At 50.3% G+C, this 17,978-nt stretch overlaps 1 protein-coding gene and 1 non-coding gene across 5 annotated transcripts in view; one reads left to right on the top strand and one right to left on the bottom strand.

Moving 5' to 3' along the window:
* The window catches only part of TNFRSF8 (TNF receptor superfamily member 8), a 76,794-nt gene that overhangs the window by 43,691 nt on the left and 15,125 nt on the right, over positions 1-17,978 (bottom strand). For all 4 annotated transcript variants that reach the window (XM_009000415.6, XM_078330399.1, XM_078330401.1 and 1 more), the window contains exon 2: positions 9,022-9,106. In XM_009000415.6, the coding sequence (XP_008998663.3) occupies positions 9,022-9,106 (85 nt within the window). The remainder of the gene's footprint in view (positions 1-9,021; positions 9,107-17,978) is intronic.
* LOC118143409 (U6 spliceosomal RNA) lies at positions 16,328-16,438 on the top strand. The gene has a single exon (XR_004727629.1). It is a non-coding gene; the product is annotated as a U6 spliceosomal RNA (small nuclear RNA).

Here is a 17,978-nt window from a genome sequence, read left to right as displayed (position 1 = left end):
TGGTTATCAAAGCATTAAACAAAATAGCATAAGATATAGTAACATGTGATTCTTTGTAACCCCATTAAATAATAAGGTAAAATAACTCCATAGTTCCAAAGCAGTGGTGAGGCCACACAATATTTCACAACATCTGCAGCCACTGTATCATAATATGAGACTATCTATGGTTTCCGCTGGTGACAAAGCTGTGTACTGCAATTACCACTGTGCTTTGTTGCCTTAAGTCATAATAGAAGGAATAATAAGGGAATTTTAGCTAGAAGCTAATTAAAATAAGTGAATCCATTCAGGTTCATGGTCCCCGTGAAATCTACCTTTGAGAGTCCATGGGCCCCAGGGTAAGACCCTCTGCCCTAGAACAACACGCAAGAACCTCTCAAAAATATTAGCTTCCTGGCAGTCACTCTCTAACTCAGACATTTCAGTAGTTCCCCTGTAGGCTTTCCAAGGGGTCAATCTGACCCTATCACTCCTTGATGAAAACCTTCAAAAACTTTCTCATGGCCCCCAGGATGGGTCCTTACCATGGCTAGTGAGGTTCAGCTCAACCATGTCCCCCTTGTCCTTTCATCTCTAGCCACACCGGCATCTCCCTGTTCCCTAAAAGGGCCATGCTCCCTTCTGCCACCCCAGGGCCTTGGCCTCCAAAATTGTTGGGATTACAGGCATGAGTCACCACACCTGGCGGAGCTGACATTCTTATGGGAAATTTAGATACTGTGAATCTCAGCTCCGCCAGGTGTGGTGACTCATGCCTGTAATCCCAACAATTTTGGAGGCCAAGGCGGGCAGATCATTTGAGGTCAAGAGTTTGAAACCAGCCTGACCAACATGGTGAAATCCCATCTCTACTAAAAATACAAAAATTAGCCAGGTGTGGTTATGCTCGCCTGTAATTCTAGCTACATGGGAGGCTAAGGCAGGAAAATCACTTGAACCTGGGAGGCAGAAGTTGCAGTGAGCGGAGATAGTGCCACTGCACTCCAGCCTGGGTAACAAAGCAAGACTCTGTCTCAAAAAAAAAAAAAAAAAAAAAAGGCCAGGCATGGTGGCTCACGCCTGTAATCCCAGCACTTTGGGAGGCAGGGGCAGGCGGATCATGAGATCAAGAGATGGAGACCATCCTGGCCAACATAGTGAAACCCCATCTCTACTAAAACTACAAAATTTAGCTGGGCATGGTGGTTCATGCCTATAGTCCCAGCTACCTGGGAGGCTAAGGCAGGAGAATGGCTTGAACCCAGGAGGCAGAGGTTTCAGTGAGCAGAGATAGCGCCCCTGCACTCCAGTCTGGCAACAGAGCAAGACTCCCTCTCAAAAAAAAAAAAAAAAAAAAAAAAAGTCAGTTCCTTGAGGATGAGTCTTTCCACTTCCACTCACCAATGATTCCCCTATCATAGGCCCTCACGCATATTTCATTAATACCTGTTCTGCCAACCTAATTAATATGGCCTTCCCCAGCCTCACACTGCATTCCCAGGCCTCACACTGCGTCTCCACCTTCCCAGTCTGCCATTATATTACATTGCTCACTTCATGCACACTCTACTGCAGCCAGTCTGGGCATCTTGATCTTTTCCTTAATACCCCTCATACGTCCTGAATGTTGATATGGATTAAATTGTGTCTCCCCCAAAAAAGATAACCTAGAGTCCTAACCCCCAGTACCTCAGAATGTGGCTTTATTTGGAGATGGGGGTTTTAAAGAGGCAATCCAGTTAAAATGAAGTCATTAGGGTGGGCCGAATCCAATATGACTGGTATTCTCATGAAAAGGGGAAATTTAGCAGGCGTGGTGGCTCATGCTTGTAATCCCAGCATTTTGGGAGGCCGAGGCAGGCGGATCACCTGAGGTCAGGAGTTTGAGACCACCCTGGCCAACATAGTGAAACCCCATCTCTACTAAAAATACAAAAATTAGACCGGCATGGTGGTGTGTGCCTGTAGTCCCAGCTACTTGGGAGGCTGGGGCAGGACAATCACTTGAACCTGGGAGGTGGAGATTGCAGTGAGCTGAGATCATGCCACTGCACTCCAGTTTGGGTGACAGAGGAAGACTTTGTCTCATAAAAAAAAAAAAGAAAAAAGAGTGGGTGGATGGGTGGGTGGATGGTTAGATGGGTGGATGAGTAGGTTATTGGGTGAATAGATGGATGAGTGAGTGGGTGGGTGAATGGATAAATGAGTAGGTGGATGAGTGGGTGGGTGGGTGGATGGATGGGAGGATGAGTAGATGAATGAGTGGGTGAGTAAATGGATGAGTAGATGAATGGATGGATGGATAGGGGAAGGGTGGATAGGTGGATAGATGGGTGAATGGATTGATGAGTGAGTGGGTGGGTGAATGGATATATGAGTAGGTGGATGAGTGAGTGGGTAGATGGATGAGAGGGTGAGTGGATGAGTGGGTGAGTAAATGGATGAGTGGATGGATGGATGGATGGATGGGGGAAGGGTGGATACATGGGTAGATGGGTGAATGGATGAGTGAGTGGGTGGATGAATGGATAAATGAGTAGGTGGATGAGTGGGTGGGTGGATGGATGAGTTGGTGACTGGATGGTTGAGTGGGTGGGTGGATAGATGAGAGGGTGAGTGGATGGATCAGTAGTGAGTGGATGGATAGATGAGGATCAGTAGTGAGTGGATGGATAGATGAGAGGGTGAGTAAATGGATGAGTAGATGGATGGATGGGTGGATGAAGGGTGGATGGGTGGGTAGATGGGTGAATGGATGGATGAGTGAGTGGGTGGGTGAGTGGATAAATGAGGGGTGGGTGGATGAATGAGTGCGTGGTTGGATGGATGAGTGGGTAAGTAAACGAATGAGTGGATGGATGGATGGATGGTTGGATGGATGGATGGTGGAAGGGTGGATGGGTTGGTAGATGTGTGAGTAGATGGATGAGTGGATGGGTGGATGGATGGGGGAAGGGTGGATGGGTTGGTAGATGTGTGAGTAGATGGATGAGTGGATGGGTGGATGGATGGGGGAAGGGTGGATGGGTTGGTAGATGTGTGAGTAGATGGATGAGTGGGTGAGTAAATGAATGAGTGGATGGATGGATGGATGGATGGATGGATGGATGGATAGATGGGGGAATAATGGATGAGTAAGTAGATGGGCAGATGGATGGATGGATGGGTTAGGGAAAAGCAGATGAATGGGTAGATGGGTGGGTGGATGGATGGATGAATGGATGGATGCAGACCAGTGGTATATGGGCTTTTCCTCACTGCAAGCTCCCATTCTTCCTCCTTTGAAACTATCTTAGCACAGATACCCTCTGAAGTATCAGATATATATAAGCATGTCACCTCCTCTACAGTAGGTAAGCTCCCGGGGGCAGGACCTTGTCCTTCTCACCCCGAAAGAACCCTATATACAACGGAGCTCAATAAATGCTTGCTGCACTGGGCCAGTCCTAATTCCTTCTACTGCCTTCCATTTCCTCCCTCCCACCCCGCATACTTCCTCCTACGCAAAAGAACCCTGGTGCATTTTTCAGGCTGAAATAAAGACAAGACTAGGATGAACCTGTGAGTGAGGGGAGCAGGAGAGCGAGGCTGGTCTGACTTCAGCAGAGGGAGGTGCCAGGGGGACAGTGGAAGCTTGGCCCTGTGAAGCAGGGGCTGGCTGTCACAGAAGGGTATGCTGGGCAAGCCAGACATACTCATTCATTTATCTATTCTTTCAAAAATCAAGAATCTGCTATGTGCCAAGCCCTGGGCTCCGGGCTGAGGATCCTGCAGGAAGGCGATAGACAAGTCGTGATACGTGGAAGGAGTGTTCGGAAAGTGGAACCATGGGAGACACCAAGAGCCCGGAGCCCAGACCTTTGAGCTCGCTTGGGGTCAGGGAGGGTCTACACTAAGCGGAGACTGAGGAATGCAGAGGTGTGAGTCAAGCACACAGGGACAGCAGGAGGGCAGGAGGTGCTGTGAAGAGGCTCTGCTTGGACAGCGTCAAAGGACACAGGGGACCCACACACTCAGCTGAAGCCCAAGGTGAAGAGGGATGGGGGGGGTGGTGGCCAGCAGGGGCAGCAGCTGTCACGCCCGGTGGGCGGGCCCATGTACAGAGCTGGGCTTTACTCAAAGGCAGCGGACGCTAGGGGAACCCACAAACCCCCTCCTCCTCCTCCTTCCTGCTCACAGCCCATGGAGGAACCTTCAGCTCCTGGGACAAGATGGGATACACCTGCCATGCTCCTGACCTCATACTTGGCCTGGCCTCACATCCTCCCCCTGAACCTAGCCAGGCCTCCAACATCTACAGGGGAGACCCCTTCAGAGGGAAGATGGAGAACAGGAAGGGCTTTGTAGCCACTGCATTAGCTCTTCACTAGTAAGCTCTCCTGCCTCCCAAATTCGAGGCCTCAGGGGTTGGTATCAACTACAGCTGAAGAGCTCAGGAGACTTCGCTAGATGGGCACGTTCACAGCCCAGCTGAGCCACTGACTCACATGTGACCTTGAGCAAATCCCTGAACCCCTCGACGTCCAAGTTTCCTCTCTGGGTTTCTTATCAGGATTGAAGGAACTAAGGTGGGTAAAGGGCCCAGCACAACAGCCAGCACATAGCGTGCTCCACTGGTGTGAATCAGTCACTGTTAGGAGTCAGTGAATGAGCTCCCTGTCACCGAGAGTATGTAAGCAAAGGGCTGGAGACCTGATCTCATGAATGCTGGAGAAGGCATCACAGGCCTGGGTGCAAGGAGGGATTCGATGACATCTACACTTTTCAATCTCAAAGATCTCTCAGCTTCCTTCCTCCACCAACCCGCCCACATGCAAACCCAGTCACACAGCTGAGTGCTGGCTGCAGACGGCAGGCAAAATGTCAAGAAATTTCCCCAAGAGATCAAAGAAGGGGTTTTTGTGGGTTTTTCATTTTTTCTCTTTGCCTTTCCAGAAGCACAAAGTCAATAAAACTCCAGTAAAATGCCCCACCTACCACACCAATATGGGGTCCTCAGCCCCAACCAGCACTGGGCCTTGCAGAGGGGAAGCGAGGAGAAGGGACCCCCGTCTTCCTAGGTCACAGCTTTTAAGTGGAGGGAGCCTGGGACCTGGGATGTCATTTTCTCTCCATCCAGTCCCCATCAAGTCCCTGTCAGGCCGGGGTCAAACAGGCCAGAAGAGGGTGAGAAGGAAGTCTCTTTCTCCCTGTGGCTGGGATTGTGGGTCCCACGAAAAATGAGAGCGCTGTGGCCACTCCTTTCCAGAGGGTAAAAACCCCAGCAAACAGGCCCCAGGAGAACTGTGTGGGTGTCACCACCCAGCACCAGGCTAGCAAGGGAGGGCCTCATGGAGGAAGAGGTTCCAGGATTGCAGCAGGTAGGGACTGTGGAGAGGGCATCCAAGATGGGGACGGGCATGTCCAAAGGCCCAGAGACTAGGCTGGGTGCAGTGGCTCACACCTGTAATCCCAGCACTTTGCGAGGCTGAGGCGGGCAGATCACTGGAGGTCAGGAGTTGGAGACCAGCCCGGCCAGCATGGTGAAACCCCGTCTCTACTAAAAATACAAAAACTAGCTGGGTGTGGTGGCACACGCCTATAGTCCCAGCTACTTGAGAGGCTGAGGCAAGAGAACTGCTTGAAGCTAAGAGGTGGAGGTTGCAGTGAGCTAAGATCGCACCACTGCACTCTAGCCTGGGACACAGAGCAAGATTCTATCTCTAATAAATACATAAATAAATGAAAAGTCACAGAGACTTCAAAGCATGCAGCAGTTCCTGTAGAATAGTGAAGGGAGAAGAAGCTGGAAAGGTGAAAGATGACCCCATCATAAGAATGAGAAGCCAGGTGTGGTGGCTCACAACTGTAATCCCAGCACTTTGGGTGGCCAAGATGGGCAGATCACCTGAGGTCAGGAGTTTGAGACCAGCCTGGCCAACATGGTGAAACCCTGTCTCTACTAAAAATACAAAAAATTAGCCGGGTGTGGTGGTCCGCACCTGTAATTCCAGCTACTCATGAGACTGAGGGAGGAGAATCGTTTGAACCCAGGAAGCAGAGGCTTCAGTGAGCCAGGATCACACTACTGCACTCCAGTCTGGGCTACAGATAGAGATTCTATCTCAATCAATCAATCAATGTTTGTTGGATGGGGGATGGAGGGATGGACGGATGGATGGATGGATGGATGGATGGATGGATGGATGGATGGATGGAAAAGTAGATGGGAAGATGGCCAGGAGAGGGGTGGGTGTATGGATGGGGGGGAAAAGGGAGGATAATTGAAGGGATATGGGCAGGAGATGGTGCTATGGACTGAATTGTGTCCCCCACAAAGTTCATATGTTAAATGTATTGAATCCCTAACCCCCAATGTGACTGTATTTGGAGATAGGACTTTTAGGAGATAATTAAGGTTAAATGAGGTCATAGGGATGGGGCCTTAATTCAATGAGATTGGTGGCCTTATGTGAAGAGGGGGAGAGAGAGAGAGAGAGAGAGAGAGAGAAAGATTGATTTCCCCACGAGAAGACTGCCATCAGCAAGTCAAGAAGACAGCCCTCACCAGAAACCAAACCCCGTGAAAACCTTGATCTTGGACCTTCAAGCCTCCAGAACTGCAAGAAAATAAATGTCTATTGTTTTTTTTTTGTTTGTTTTTTTTTGAGACAGAGTTTCGCTCTTGTTACCCAGGCTGGAGGGCAATGGCGTGATCTCGGCTCACCGCAATCTCCACCTCCTGGGTTCAGGCAATTCTCCTGCCTCAGCCTCCCGAGTAGCTGGGATTACAGGCATGCGCCACCATGCCCAGCTAATTTTTTGTATTTTTAGTAGAGACGGGGTTTCACCATGTTGACCAGGATGGTCTTGATCTCTTGACCTCGTGATCCACCCGCCTTGGCCTCCCAAAGTGCTGGGATTACAGGCGTGAGCCACCGCACCCGGCCTAATAAATGTCTATTGTTTAGGTCACCCAGGCTTCAGTATTTTGTTATGGCAGCCCCAGCAAACTCATATAGATAAGTGGATGGATGGGGACTGGATGGGAAGGAAAATGGAAAGGGAATGGGAGGGGGTGGGTTAGTGAGTGGTTGAAAAGATGGGTGTGTGGGCAGGTACATGGATGGATGGGCAGGTGAGCAGGGACAGGTACTTGGATGTGTGGGTGGGTGGCTGACCAGTGAAACACGGAAAAAGCAAGAGACTCAACTGATAGATCATTCAAAATCAACCCTAAACCAAAAATAAAAGCAAGAAAGTCTATAGCGTCCAACCCACTGCTTTCCCCCGTACAATGACTGCTTCAAATCGTTGTTGGAAATACAAACAAATCAAAATCAAATACAAAAACATCAAATTCTTTCCCAGAATGTTTCCCTCTGTCCTTTGGGGGCCTGAGCACGAGCCGGGTCTGAATCTCGTGGCAGAGACAGACCCAGGTTCCCACCCAGCTCCAGTGGAATACCCCTGATGGCCATAGCCCGTTACCACCCTCCAGACAGCACAGCTGCGAGGATTAGATGACGGGTGGATGGGCCTCTCTGCCCCCAGACGATGCCCGCCCACTTGCAGTGGCCTGCCGTCCTCAAAGCAAGAAGCAGCGAAGATGAACCAGACACATACAGACTTCCTCCCACCCTTACTGGCACAACTAATGGCTGATATCCCCGTGACAGTCTCTGTTGCTGGAGGTCACAGAACATGGGGTATCATTACGTCCTGCCCCACTCATCTATGACCACTGGTTGTGCCTCGGGGCTTTTGATGATAACCGCAGGGGCAGAAATGCCTCATGACCCTATTCTAGCTGCTCACCTCCTCAGGCCTCAGCATCACCTGCAAAACCGGAAGAACACTCACCCCTGCTCCAGAAGGATTTCCAGGTAATCGACTAGAAGTCAGTCATGGTGCTGGGGGTGGTCAAGTATTCCAGAAAGAGAGCACTGGTCCAGAAGACCAGTCCCAGAGAAATCTATTGTCCAGGTTGTTCTGAGATAAATGTGTGTTCTGCGCTGGAGCAGTTAAGAACTGCAAAGGGTCCAGGCGCGGTGGCTCACGCCTGTAATTACAGCGCTTTGGGTGGCTGAGGCAGGAGGACTGATTGAGCCCAGGAGTTCAGGAGTTCAGGACCAGCCTGCGCAACATAGAGAGATCTTGTCTCTATTTTAAATTAATACAAACAAAGAAAAAAGAGGCCAGGCGCGGTGTCTCACACCTATAATCCCAGCACTTTGGGAGGCTGAGGCAGGTGGATCACCTGAGATCAGGAGTTCAAGACCATCCTGGCCAACGTGGCAAAAACCCCCGTCTCTACTAAAAATAGAAAATTAGCCAGGTGTGGTGCATGCCTGCAATCCCAGCTACTTGGGAGGCTGAGGCAGGAGAATCACCTGAACGAGGCGGAGATTGCAGTGAGCCGAGATTGTGCCACTGCACTCCAGCCTGGGCAACAAGAGAGAAACTCCATCTCAAAAAAAGAAAGAAGGAAGGAAGGGAGGGAGGAAAGGAGGGAAGGAGGAGAACTGCAAAGGGCTTCCAGGCCCCAGAAATGAGGGGTGGTCAGCGGATGTTGATAGCCCAGGCTCTGAGGTCTCTGAGCCCCGACTCCAGCCCTGATCATTCCAGCATTTCCCAGCTCTGTGACCCTGGTCATCAAGAGAAGTGGCTGGAATTTAAGCTTGCCAAGCCCCAGCAACCCCATCTGCAAAATGAGTGTGATAAAGGATAATTGCAAGCCCTGAATGGGATGATACAGTGCATATAAAGGTCTGGGACTCATGGATAGTAAGTGTCCAACAAGGGGCAGCCCTAAGTTAAAAATAAAAACTCACAGAGATGGACTTTCCTGTGGCAGCACAAACACAGTCTCAATAATTCTACAGCCCTAGCCTTCCAAGAGTCTCTGGACTCTGCGACGCAGGGAATGAACTGCAGAAAACTGCAGCCAATTATGACCACGATGGTTGGCCACTATTTCCCCACTCATCAATGCCCCCCGAGGGTCATCCATTAAGAACAAATTTCCCCCTTGTCCCCACCTCCATCGCCTCCACTCACCCTCGGGGCATCGGTAACAGCACCTTCTGATGTTCTCATTGTAGTAGTGGCTGGGGTTTCCACAGGTGTCCTTGAAGGGTCGATCCTGGTGGGTCAGACAAGCTGGTGAGGCCAGGTGGGTCCCAGATAGCCATAATCCCTCTGTCCCCACCAGTCTCAGGAGACCTGAGACAGAGCTTTGTATCATAGGAGAGAAATCAGGGCAAGAACTCCTGATTCCACAAACCCACACCACCCTTGGGTTTCCTCCCACCTTAAACCTTCGCGTCTCCCTTGACTGTCCTCTCTAACAACCCGTCGAAAATTCTCCTGGCCGTTTTCATACCATAATCATCACCGCTATCCCCTCGCCCTAGCATTAACATAGTTGCTTCCTACCTTGTCTCTGGGGTGTGCCCACCAGTACAAATTTCTGGTAAACTTATTTGTCGAAGCCTAACACACCCATACAAAAAAGTGGGCAGATCTCAAGTTACAGCCCACTGCATTTTTACAGGGCAAATGCACCATGCTATCAGCACCCAACTCATCAAACAGGACCTAGCCAGCCCCAGCCCTTCCCTCCTCCCCACTCCCACACGCTCCCTCCCAAAAGGTACCCACTAAACTGATTTCTGTCCATCTATTAATGCTGTCTGCTTTTGGATTTTACATAAAGTAGAATTACACAGTCTGTTTCCCTGCAACTGGCCTCTTTATTTCAGCATAATATTGAGAGAATCATTCACATTGGTGTAAATAAGAGTCGCTCGGCAGGGCGCGGTGGCTCACGCCTGTAATCCCAGCACTTTAGGAGGCCAAGGAGGGTGGATCACAAGGTCAAGAGATCGAGACCATCCTGGTCAACATGGTGAAACCCTGTCTCTACTAAAAATACAAAAAATTAGCTGGGCGTGGTGGCGTGGGCCTGTAATCCCAGCTACTTAGGAGGCTGAGGCAGGAGAATTGCCTGAACCCAGGAGGCGGAGGTTGCGGTGAGCCGAGATCGCGCCATTGCACTCCAGCCTGGGTAACGAGAGCAAAACTCCGTCTCAAAAAAATAAATAAATAATAAGAGTCGCTCATTTCTGTCCATTGCTTTGCAGTATAGCATTGTACAAATATGCACAATTTATTTGTCTCATCTACCCTTTTTTTTTTTTTTGAGACAGAGTCTTTCTCTCTTGCCCAGACTAGAGTGCGGTGGCATGATCTCAGCTTACTGCAACCTCTGCCTCCTGGGCTTACATGTTTCTCGTGCCTCAGCCACCCAAGTAACTGGGACTACAGGTGTGTGCCACCATGCCTGGCTAGTTATTGTATTTTTAGCAGAGACAGAGTTTCACCATGTTGGTCAGGCTGGTCTCGAACTCCTGACGTTAAATAATCCACCTGCCTCAGCCTCCAAAAGTGCTGGAATTACAGACCTAAGCTACCACTCCGGGCCTGCTCTCAATAGAAATTTCACTTTTTTGGTTATTATGATAGTGCTGCTGGGCACATTCCTGCACATGTTTTAGTGCCCAAATGTACATGCTTCTGTTGGCTATATACTGAGGAGTCGAATTGCTGGGGCATAAGGCATGCTCAGTTCTGATAGATTCTCCCTCCAGGCTTCTATAGTAGTCATACCAGTAGGCACTTCCCTGCAGTGTCTGAGGATTCTAGTTGCTCCACATCCTTGTCAGCACTTGCTGATGTCAGTTTTTAATACTTTAGCCATCTTGGTCGGTCTGTAGTAATACCTCATTGTGGCTTTTATTTGCATTTCTCTGATAAGTAATGTTGTTGGGCACCTTGTCCCATGTTTATTAATCATTTAGGCATTGTTTTTATAAGATGCCGGTTCAGGTCTCATGGCCATTTTGTTTTAATTGGGCTGTCTGGCTTTCCTTATTGATGTGTGCAAGTTCTTTACATGTCCTAGATACCCAGCTTTTGTTGATATATGTACTGCAAGTATCTTCTTGCATCTTCTGGCTTGCCTTTTCACTTTCTTGATAGAGGCTTACAATGAATGGACATTCTTAGCTTTAATAAAGTACATGTACCAATCTTTTCTTTTATGGTGAATGCTCCTTTTTTGGTCCTGTTTAAGAAATATTTGCCCACCCAGGCCGGAAGCAGTGGCTCACACGTGTGATCCCAGCACTTTGGGAGGCCGAGGCAGGTGGGTCACGAGGTCAAGAGATTGAGACCATCTTGGCCAAGATGGTGAAACCCCGTCTCTAATAAAAATACAAAAATTAGCTGGGGATTGTGGCTTGTGCCTGTAATCCCCGCTACTCAGGAGACTGAGGCAGGAGAATCGTTTGAACCTGGGAGGCGGAGGTTGTAGTGAGCTGAGATGATGCCACTGCATTCCAGCCTGGCGACAGAGTGAGAATCCGTCTTAAAAAAAGAAATATTTTCCCAACCAATGTCACTTATATATTCTACTATATTAACTTCTAAATAAGATTGCTTAATCTTTCATATTCAAGTTTCATTCTTGTGAGTAAAGTAGGGGTTGGAGAAACTCACTCTTTCAGGAAGGTGTGGTTTTTGTTTTGTGGGGTGTTTTTTTAAGACAGGGTCTCACTCTGTTGCCCACACTGGAGTGCAATGGTACAATCATGGCTCACTGCAGCCTCGACCTCCCCAGGCTGAAATAGTCCTCTCTCTTCAGCCTCCCAAGTAGCTGGGGCCACAGGTGTGCATCCCCACAGCCAGCTAATGTTTTATTGTTTTGTAGAGACTGAGTCTTGCTATGTTGCCCAGATTGGTCTCAAACTCTTGAGTTCAATGAATCCTCCTGCCTCAGCCTCCCACAGTGCTGGGATTACAGATGTGAGCCACCTCGCCCGGCCTCAGGAAGATGTTTTTAACAAGCCCCCCCCACGTGCTTCAAGGGTTCTTTGAAAGTGAAGCCCCATTGTAAGAAAGGGTTCAAGAGAGGAAATTCTCTGTTGAGATCCCAGGGAAGGAGTTTTGTCTTTCCACATGGAATGATGGGGAGCACTATTCTAGGGTGATCCAGGATGTGAAACTTCTATGATGGAGGAAGGGGAGAACGGAGGCAGGAAGTGAGGCAGGAGTCAGGTAGGGAGCCTTGTCACATTTCCATGTCTTCAGCATCCATGATGGTGCCTGGCAGAAAGGATGTGGCCCCTGGTGCAATGTGGAGCTTTCTTGATTCGGGGAAGGGAAGCAGAAGCCACTTGCCCCCAGGAGAGAGGCCTGGCCAGCCTAAGGTGCTGCCTGACTCTTGTCTCTACTCAAGGGAACAGTGAAGCTCCAGCATGTTCAGGAAGCAGCAGCGAGCAGCAGCATGGCTGGAAGGTGGATAAATGGGGTCTTCGGTTATATCATTCTTTTTTGTTGTTGTTGTTTGTCTGAAACATGTCGCCATATTAATTTGAAATAATAAATGAACTTGATATTTGCCCAACTGTCACATGGTGCTTGGATTGTCTCCCTTCTCATTTAATCCAGAGCCCAGGGCCTTGGGGACACCCACCTCCCTTCCCAGTAGACAGGAAGGTGTCCTCTCTCAAGTCACCCAGGGGGCTCCTGGGAGCCTCTCCAGATGACAAGAAACTACCAGGACCCCTGACGTGCTCCTAATCCACAGCATCAGCAGCCTGCGCCTGGGGCTGGCTGGAGGTGTGAGGGCTCACGTGCTAGGCCTGCTGAGTGTGGGAACATTCTGGGTCCTTGTCCTGGGTCTCTCCTCCTGACTTGCCTGCGCATCTGACTGACAGCTACAGAGTCCACAGGGACCATGGCTCCAGGCCCTGCTCACTCTGCTGGGGCACAGTTGGGGGCACTCTCGCTTTGTTTCCCTCCTGCCACCACACCTGGCTCAATGGGGGAGGAGGGAGTGCAGAGAATGGGGAGCCCATGACATTGCCCATTACTCCCCCAAGTCTAGCCTTGGGTACCTGCTTTCACACAACCCCTCCTTTATACACCCCCAGCTCTTTGGGGCCAGATCACTACCCCACGTTACAGATGAGGAAACTGCAGCCCAGAGAGGTGTAGCCACCTGCCCAAGGTCACACAGCAACTAACTGCAGAGAGGAGATTTGAGTTTTATGTCCCCACCTCTCCCCCACCTCTGGGCCACGGGCTACCCATCTTTAAAATAAAAAAGCCCAGGGCCGGGCACAGTCGCTCATGCCTGTAATCCCAGCACTTTGGGAGGCCGAGGCAAGCGGATTACTTGAGACCAGGAATTCAAGACCAGCCTGGCCAACATGGTGAAACCCTGCCTCTATTAAAAATACAAAAAAAAAAAAAAAAAAAAATAGCCGGGTGTTGTGGCGGGAGCCTGGAATCCCAGCTACTCGGGAGGCTGAGGCACAAGAATCGCTTGAACTCAAGAGGCAGAGGCTGCAGTGAGCCGAGATCGTGCCGTTACACTCCAACCTGGGCAACAGGGGTGAAGCTCTGTCTCAAAAAAAAGAAATTTTAAATGCCTGAATATCCTCAAAATAGTGCCCCCGGGAGAAGAAAGCTTGACCACTCTGCTATCATCAAGTCCCCGCTGACCACCGAGTCTGCCACAAAGAAGATAGAAGACAACACACTTGTGTTCACTGTGGATGTTAAAGCCAACAAGCACGAGATCCAACAGGCGTGAAGAAGCTCTAGGACATGCTCGTGGCCAAGGCCAGCACCCTGGCTCAGCCTGATGGAGAGAAGAAGGCGTATGTTCCACTGGCTCCTGATTTCGATACTCTGGATGTTGCCAGCAAAATTGGGATCATCTTAGTTGGGTGCCGGTGGCTCAGACCTGTAATCCCGGCACTTTGGGAGGCTCAGGCCAGCGTATCACCTGAGGTCAGGAGTTCGAGACCAGCCTGGCCAACATAGCAAAACCCCATCTCTACCGAAAATACAAAAATTAGCCAGGTGTGATGGTACATCACGGCTACTGTAATCCCGGCTACTCAGGAGGCTGAGGCAGGAGAATCCCTTGAACCCAGGAAGCAGAGATTGCGAGTTGAGATCATGCCATTGCACTCCAGCCTAAGCAACAGAGTGAAAACCTCAAAAAAAATAGAAAATTAAAAAATAAAAAGTAGTGATAATCATATGTGTATACATAAAGAGAATGAGAATGCAGACATACAAAGCCACATATGTAAATAGCGTCTCAAGGACACCAAATGCTGGGAGGTGGCAGCTTCTTTTCAACAATAATTCTCTGTAAATCTATAGCTTACCATGAGAGGGCAGTCTTCTCACTGTGCTGAGGGCCATGGGATCTCAGCTGGGATGTCCAGCCTGTGCCTCTCTGAGCCCCATGAAAAATGGAAGAGCAGGGGATTTGGGACCCCATTTTCCATGTGGGGCTGAGCGAGGAAGGGTCGCCCCCTTCCCCTCACACAGGCTCTTCACAGTCCCAGCTCCTGGTGGAGAAGGAGGCAGCGGCCCAGGTACCTGCAGCCGCCCAGAGAAGTCTGGCCCGGTGAATTTCCAGGGCCACCCTGCCTGGCTCATCAGCTCCTGCTGCCCTGGGGAAGAGGGAGAGGGAGCTGGGATGTGCTCTGGCCCCTGGCTGGGAAGGAAGGAGGGGTCAGGAAGTGAAGAGTGGGAGGGGGAAGCCCAACGACTGAGAGGGGGGCTTTTGGGTGGAGTTCCCCGCAGGTTCAAGGCAAAACGAGGTGTCCACAAGGTAATGAGCTGTGCAGCTGGGGGCCCTAGGCCCCACCTTAGCAGCATCAAGATGAAGGCAGAGCGACCTAAAACCTTACCATTTCTAGGCCTGTCTATTTTCAGGTTGGTTTGGTTTTCCCTACAAACCCTATTAAGTTCACTTTCAAAAAGCCCCACCTGGTCTCAGCCAGACCAAACCTGCGGGAGATGAGTCTAGAAGTTGTGGGGGGCTTGGGGAGTCTGATCGAATGCAAAATCCCCAAAGGGACCAGAGCTGGGCAGAGCCAGCGAGGTAAGCACCTCTCCCCTCCCTGTCTCCCGGGGATCTCCACCACTGTACACCCTGACACCTTATTACTCAAGGTGAGGCCCTGGGCTAGCTGTATGGGCACCACCTGGGAACTTTCTCAAAATGCAGAACCCAAGACCTGCCTAACTGGAATCTGCATTTTAACAAGAGCCCCAGGGACTTTGAGATGCGCTGGCCTAACAGAAGCTGAGCAGAAAAAAGTGCAAATGCTGGAACAGCTTTCCGTAGCAAAAGTAATTCTAATAGCCAACAACTGCCAACCCATTTTACAGATGGGGAGACTGAGACACAAGGACATTGAGAAATCTGCCCGAAGTCACACAGCTGGGCAGTGTTACAGCCAGGATTTGGCACATGCTCTGATCTGTCAGCTTCTGCTGCTTGGGGTGGGGGGTGCTGTAGTCCACGGCTCTGAGACCCCCCTGCTCCCACTCTCCTTGAGAGTGACTGCTTTTTTTTTTTTTTCTTTTTTTTTTTGAGGTGGAGTTTTGCTCTTGTTACCCAGGCTGGAGTGCAATGGCGTGATCTCGGCTCACCGCAACCTCCGCCTCCTGGGTTCAGACGATTCTCCTGCCTCAGCCTCCTGAGTAGCTGGGATTACAGGCACGCGCCACCATGCCCAGCTAATTTTTTGTATTTTTAGTAGAGACGGGGTTTCACCATGTTGACCAGGATGGTCTCGATCTCTTGACCTCGTGATCCACCCACCTCGGCCTCCCAAAGTGCTGGGATTACAGGCTTGAGCCACTGCGCCCGGCCTGCTTGCTTTTTTTTTTTTTTTTTTTTTTTTTTTTAAGACGGAATACTCGCTCCGTCACCCAGGCTGGAGTGCAGTGGTGCAATCTCAGCTCACTGCAACTTCCACCTCCCAGGTTCAAGCAATTCTCCTGCCTTAGCCTCCCAAGTAGCTGAGATTACAGGCACCTGCCACCACACCTGGCTATTTTTTATATTTTTAGGAGAGGGAGCGTTTTACCATGTTGGCCAGGCTGGTCTCGAACTCCTGACCTCAAATGAGCCACCCACCTCAGCCTCCCAAAGTGCTGGGATGACAGGTGTGAGCCCCCATGCCTGGCCGAGACTGACTGCTTTTTGAAATGCTTGCTGGCCCCCAACCTCCCAACCTATCACTAGTTCTGTCTATGTAACCTGCAGTTTTACCCCCAAATCTACCATCTCTTCCTCCCCTTCCCACCATCTGGACTTGACAGTGGCCACCTGAGGGTCTCTTCTCATCCACCCCATCCCCCTACCCAGCTCACAGTGCAGACACCAGACCGATCTTTTTAAAACACCATTGGCTGTCTTCCCCTCCATCCTGTTGAAGACTCTCAGGTGGCTTCCAACCCAGCTGTGAATAAAGCCCAAAGTCTTGTGTTTGCTTCGATAACACATGTACTAAAACAATATACTGGAACACTACAGAAATTAGCATGGCCCCTACATAAGGATGATACGAAAATTCATGAAATGGTCCGTATTTTTTAAAAAAAGCCAAAGTCTTAACAGGACCCAAGAGGCCCTGCCCTCCTCGCCTGCCTGTGAAGCCGAGGGTGCTCTCTCCCACCAGCCTCTTTTTGCCACTGTCAACCCACAGGCATCCCACTCCCTGCGGCAGCCTGTGAGTGCTGTTCCCCTGCCCGCCTCAGTCCCTGATTCCAGTGCACCCCCGTTCATCCTCGGGACTTCATTCATGAGTGATGCTTCCTATGGGGAGCACTCTCTGATCACCCCCATCCAGGTCACAAGCTGTGTCCCTACTGGAAGCTCTAGGGGACCCTAGGGGCTCACTAAGGTTGTTGGCAGAATTCAGTTCCTCGCGGTTTTAGGACTGAGGTCCTGTTTCTTTGCCGACAGTCAACTAAGGGCTGTTCCCTGCTTCTAGGGACTGTGACATCCTTTGGCTCATGCCTCTTTACTCCACCTGCAAAGCCGGCAATGGTGGGCTGAGTCCTAGAATCACATCTGTCTCTCCACCTCTATCATCTCTCTCTAACGCAGCCAGGAAGGGTTCTTTGCTTTTTGTTGTTGTTTTTTTGAGACAGAGTTTTACTCTTGTTGCCCAGGCAACAAAAGTTCAATGGTGCGATCTCAGCCCACTACAACCTCCACCTCCTGGGTTCAAGGGATTCTCTTGCCTCAGCCTCCCCAGTAGCTGGGATTGCAGGCATGTGCCACCATGCCTGGGTTATTTTGTATTTTCAGTAGAGATGGAGTTTCTCCATGTTGGTCAGGGTGGTCTTGAACTCCCAACCTCAGGTGATCTGCCCACCTCAGCCTCTCAAAGTGCTGGGATTACAGGTGTGAGTCACCGTGCCCGGCTGGGTTCTCTGCTTTTAAGGTCTCATGTGATTAGATTGGGCCTGTCCTAATAATTCCAGGATAATCTCCCTGTCTCAAGATCCATAGTCACAGGTTCCAAGGATTAGAATATGTGGACATTTCACTGCGCACAGTGGTTTGTGCTTATAATCCCAGCTCTTTGGGAGGCTGAGGCAGGAGGATCACTTAAGCTCAGGAATTTGAGACCAGCCTGGGCAACATGGCAAAGGAGAAAACCTGTCTCTACAAAAGATACAAAAATTAGCCAGGCATGGTGGAATGCATCTGTAGTCCCAGCTACTCGGGAGGCTGAGATGGGAGAATCGCTTGAGCTGTGGTTGGGCCACTGCAGTCCAGCCTGGGTGACGGAGTGAGACCCTGTCACAAATTAACAAAATAGAATGTATGGACATTTTAGAGGACTATGCTTCTGCTGCCACACTCCCACTCCTAAGCAACCACTAGACCACCACCACACACCGGACTCGGTCACCTCCTAATTCTGTGGGACCCTGAACCCCTCTCTCCACACTGAGTGCTCACTTGACCTCCAGACCAAGAGACTACCTGAAACTAAAGTCATCCTCCTCCCCCTTTAAACACACCCACTGGTACACACAGTCCTTCCCTGGCCACAGCCAGCACCTCTCACAGTTGTCCCAACTGCAAGCAGGTGCCGCGTTGAGCTTCCCCCAGTTCCTGC

Source organism: Callithrix jacchus, chromosome 7, assembly GCF_049354715.1.
Source record: "Callithrix jacchus isolate 240 chromosome 7, calJac240_pri, whole genome shotgun sequence".
Classification (NCBI taxonomy): Eukaryota; Metazoa; Chordata; class Mammalia; order Primates; family Cebidae; genus Callithrix; species Callithrix jacchus.
The sequence above is the reverse complement of the archived record's forward strand: the minus strand, read 5'-3'. Positions and strand labels throughout refer to the sequence as shown.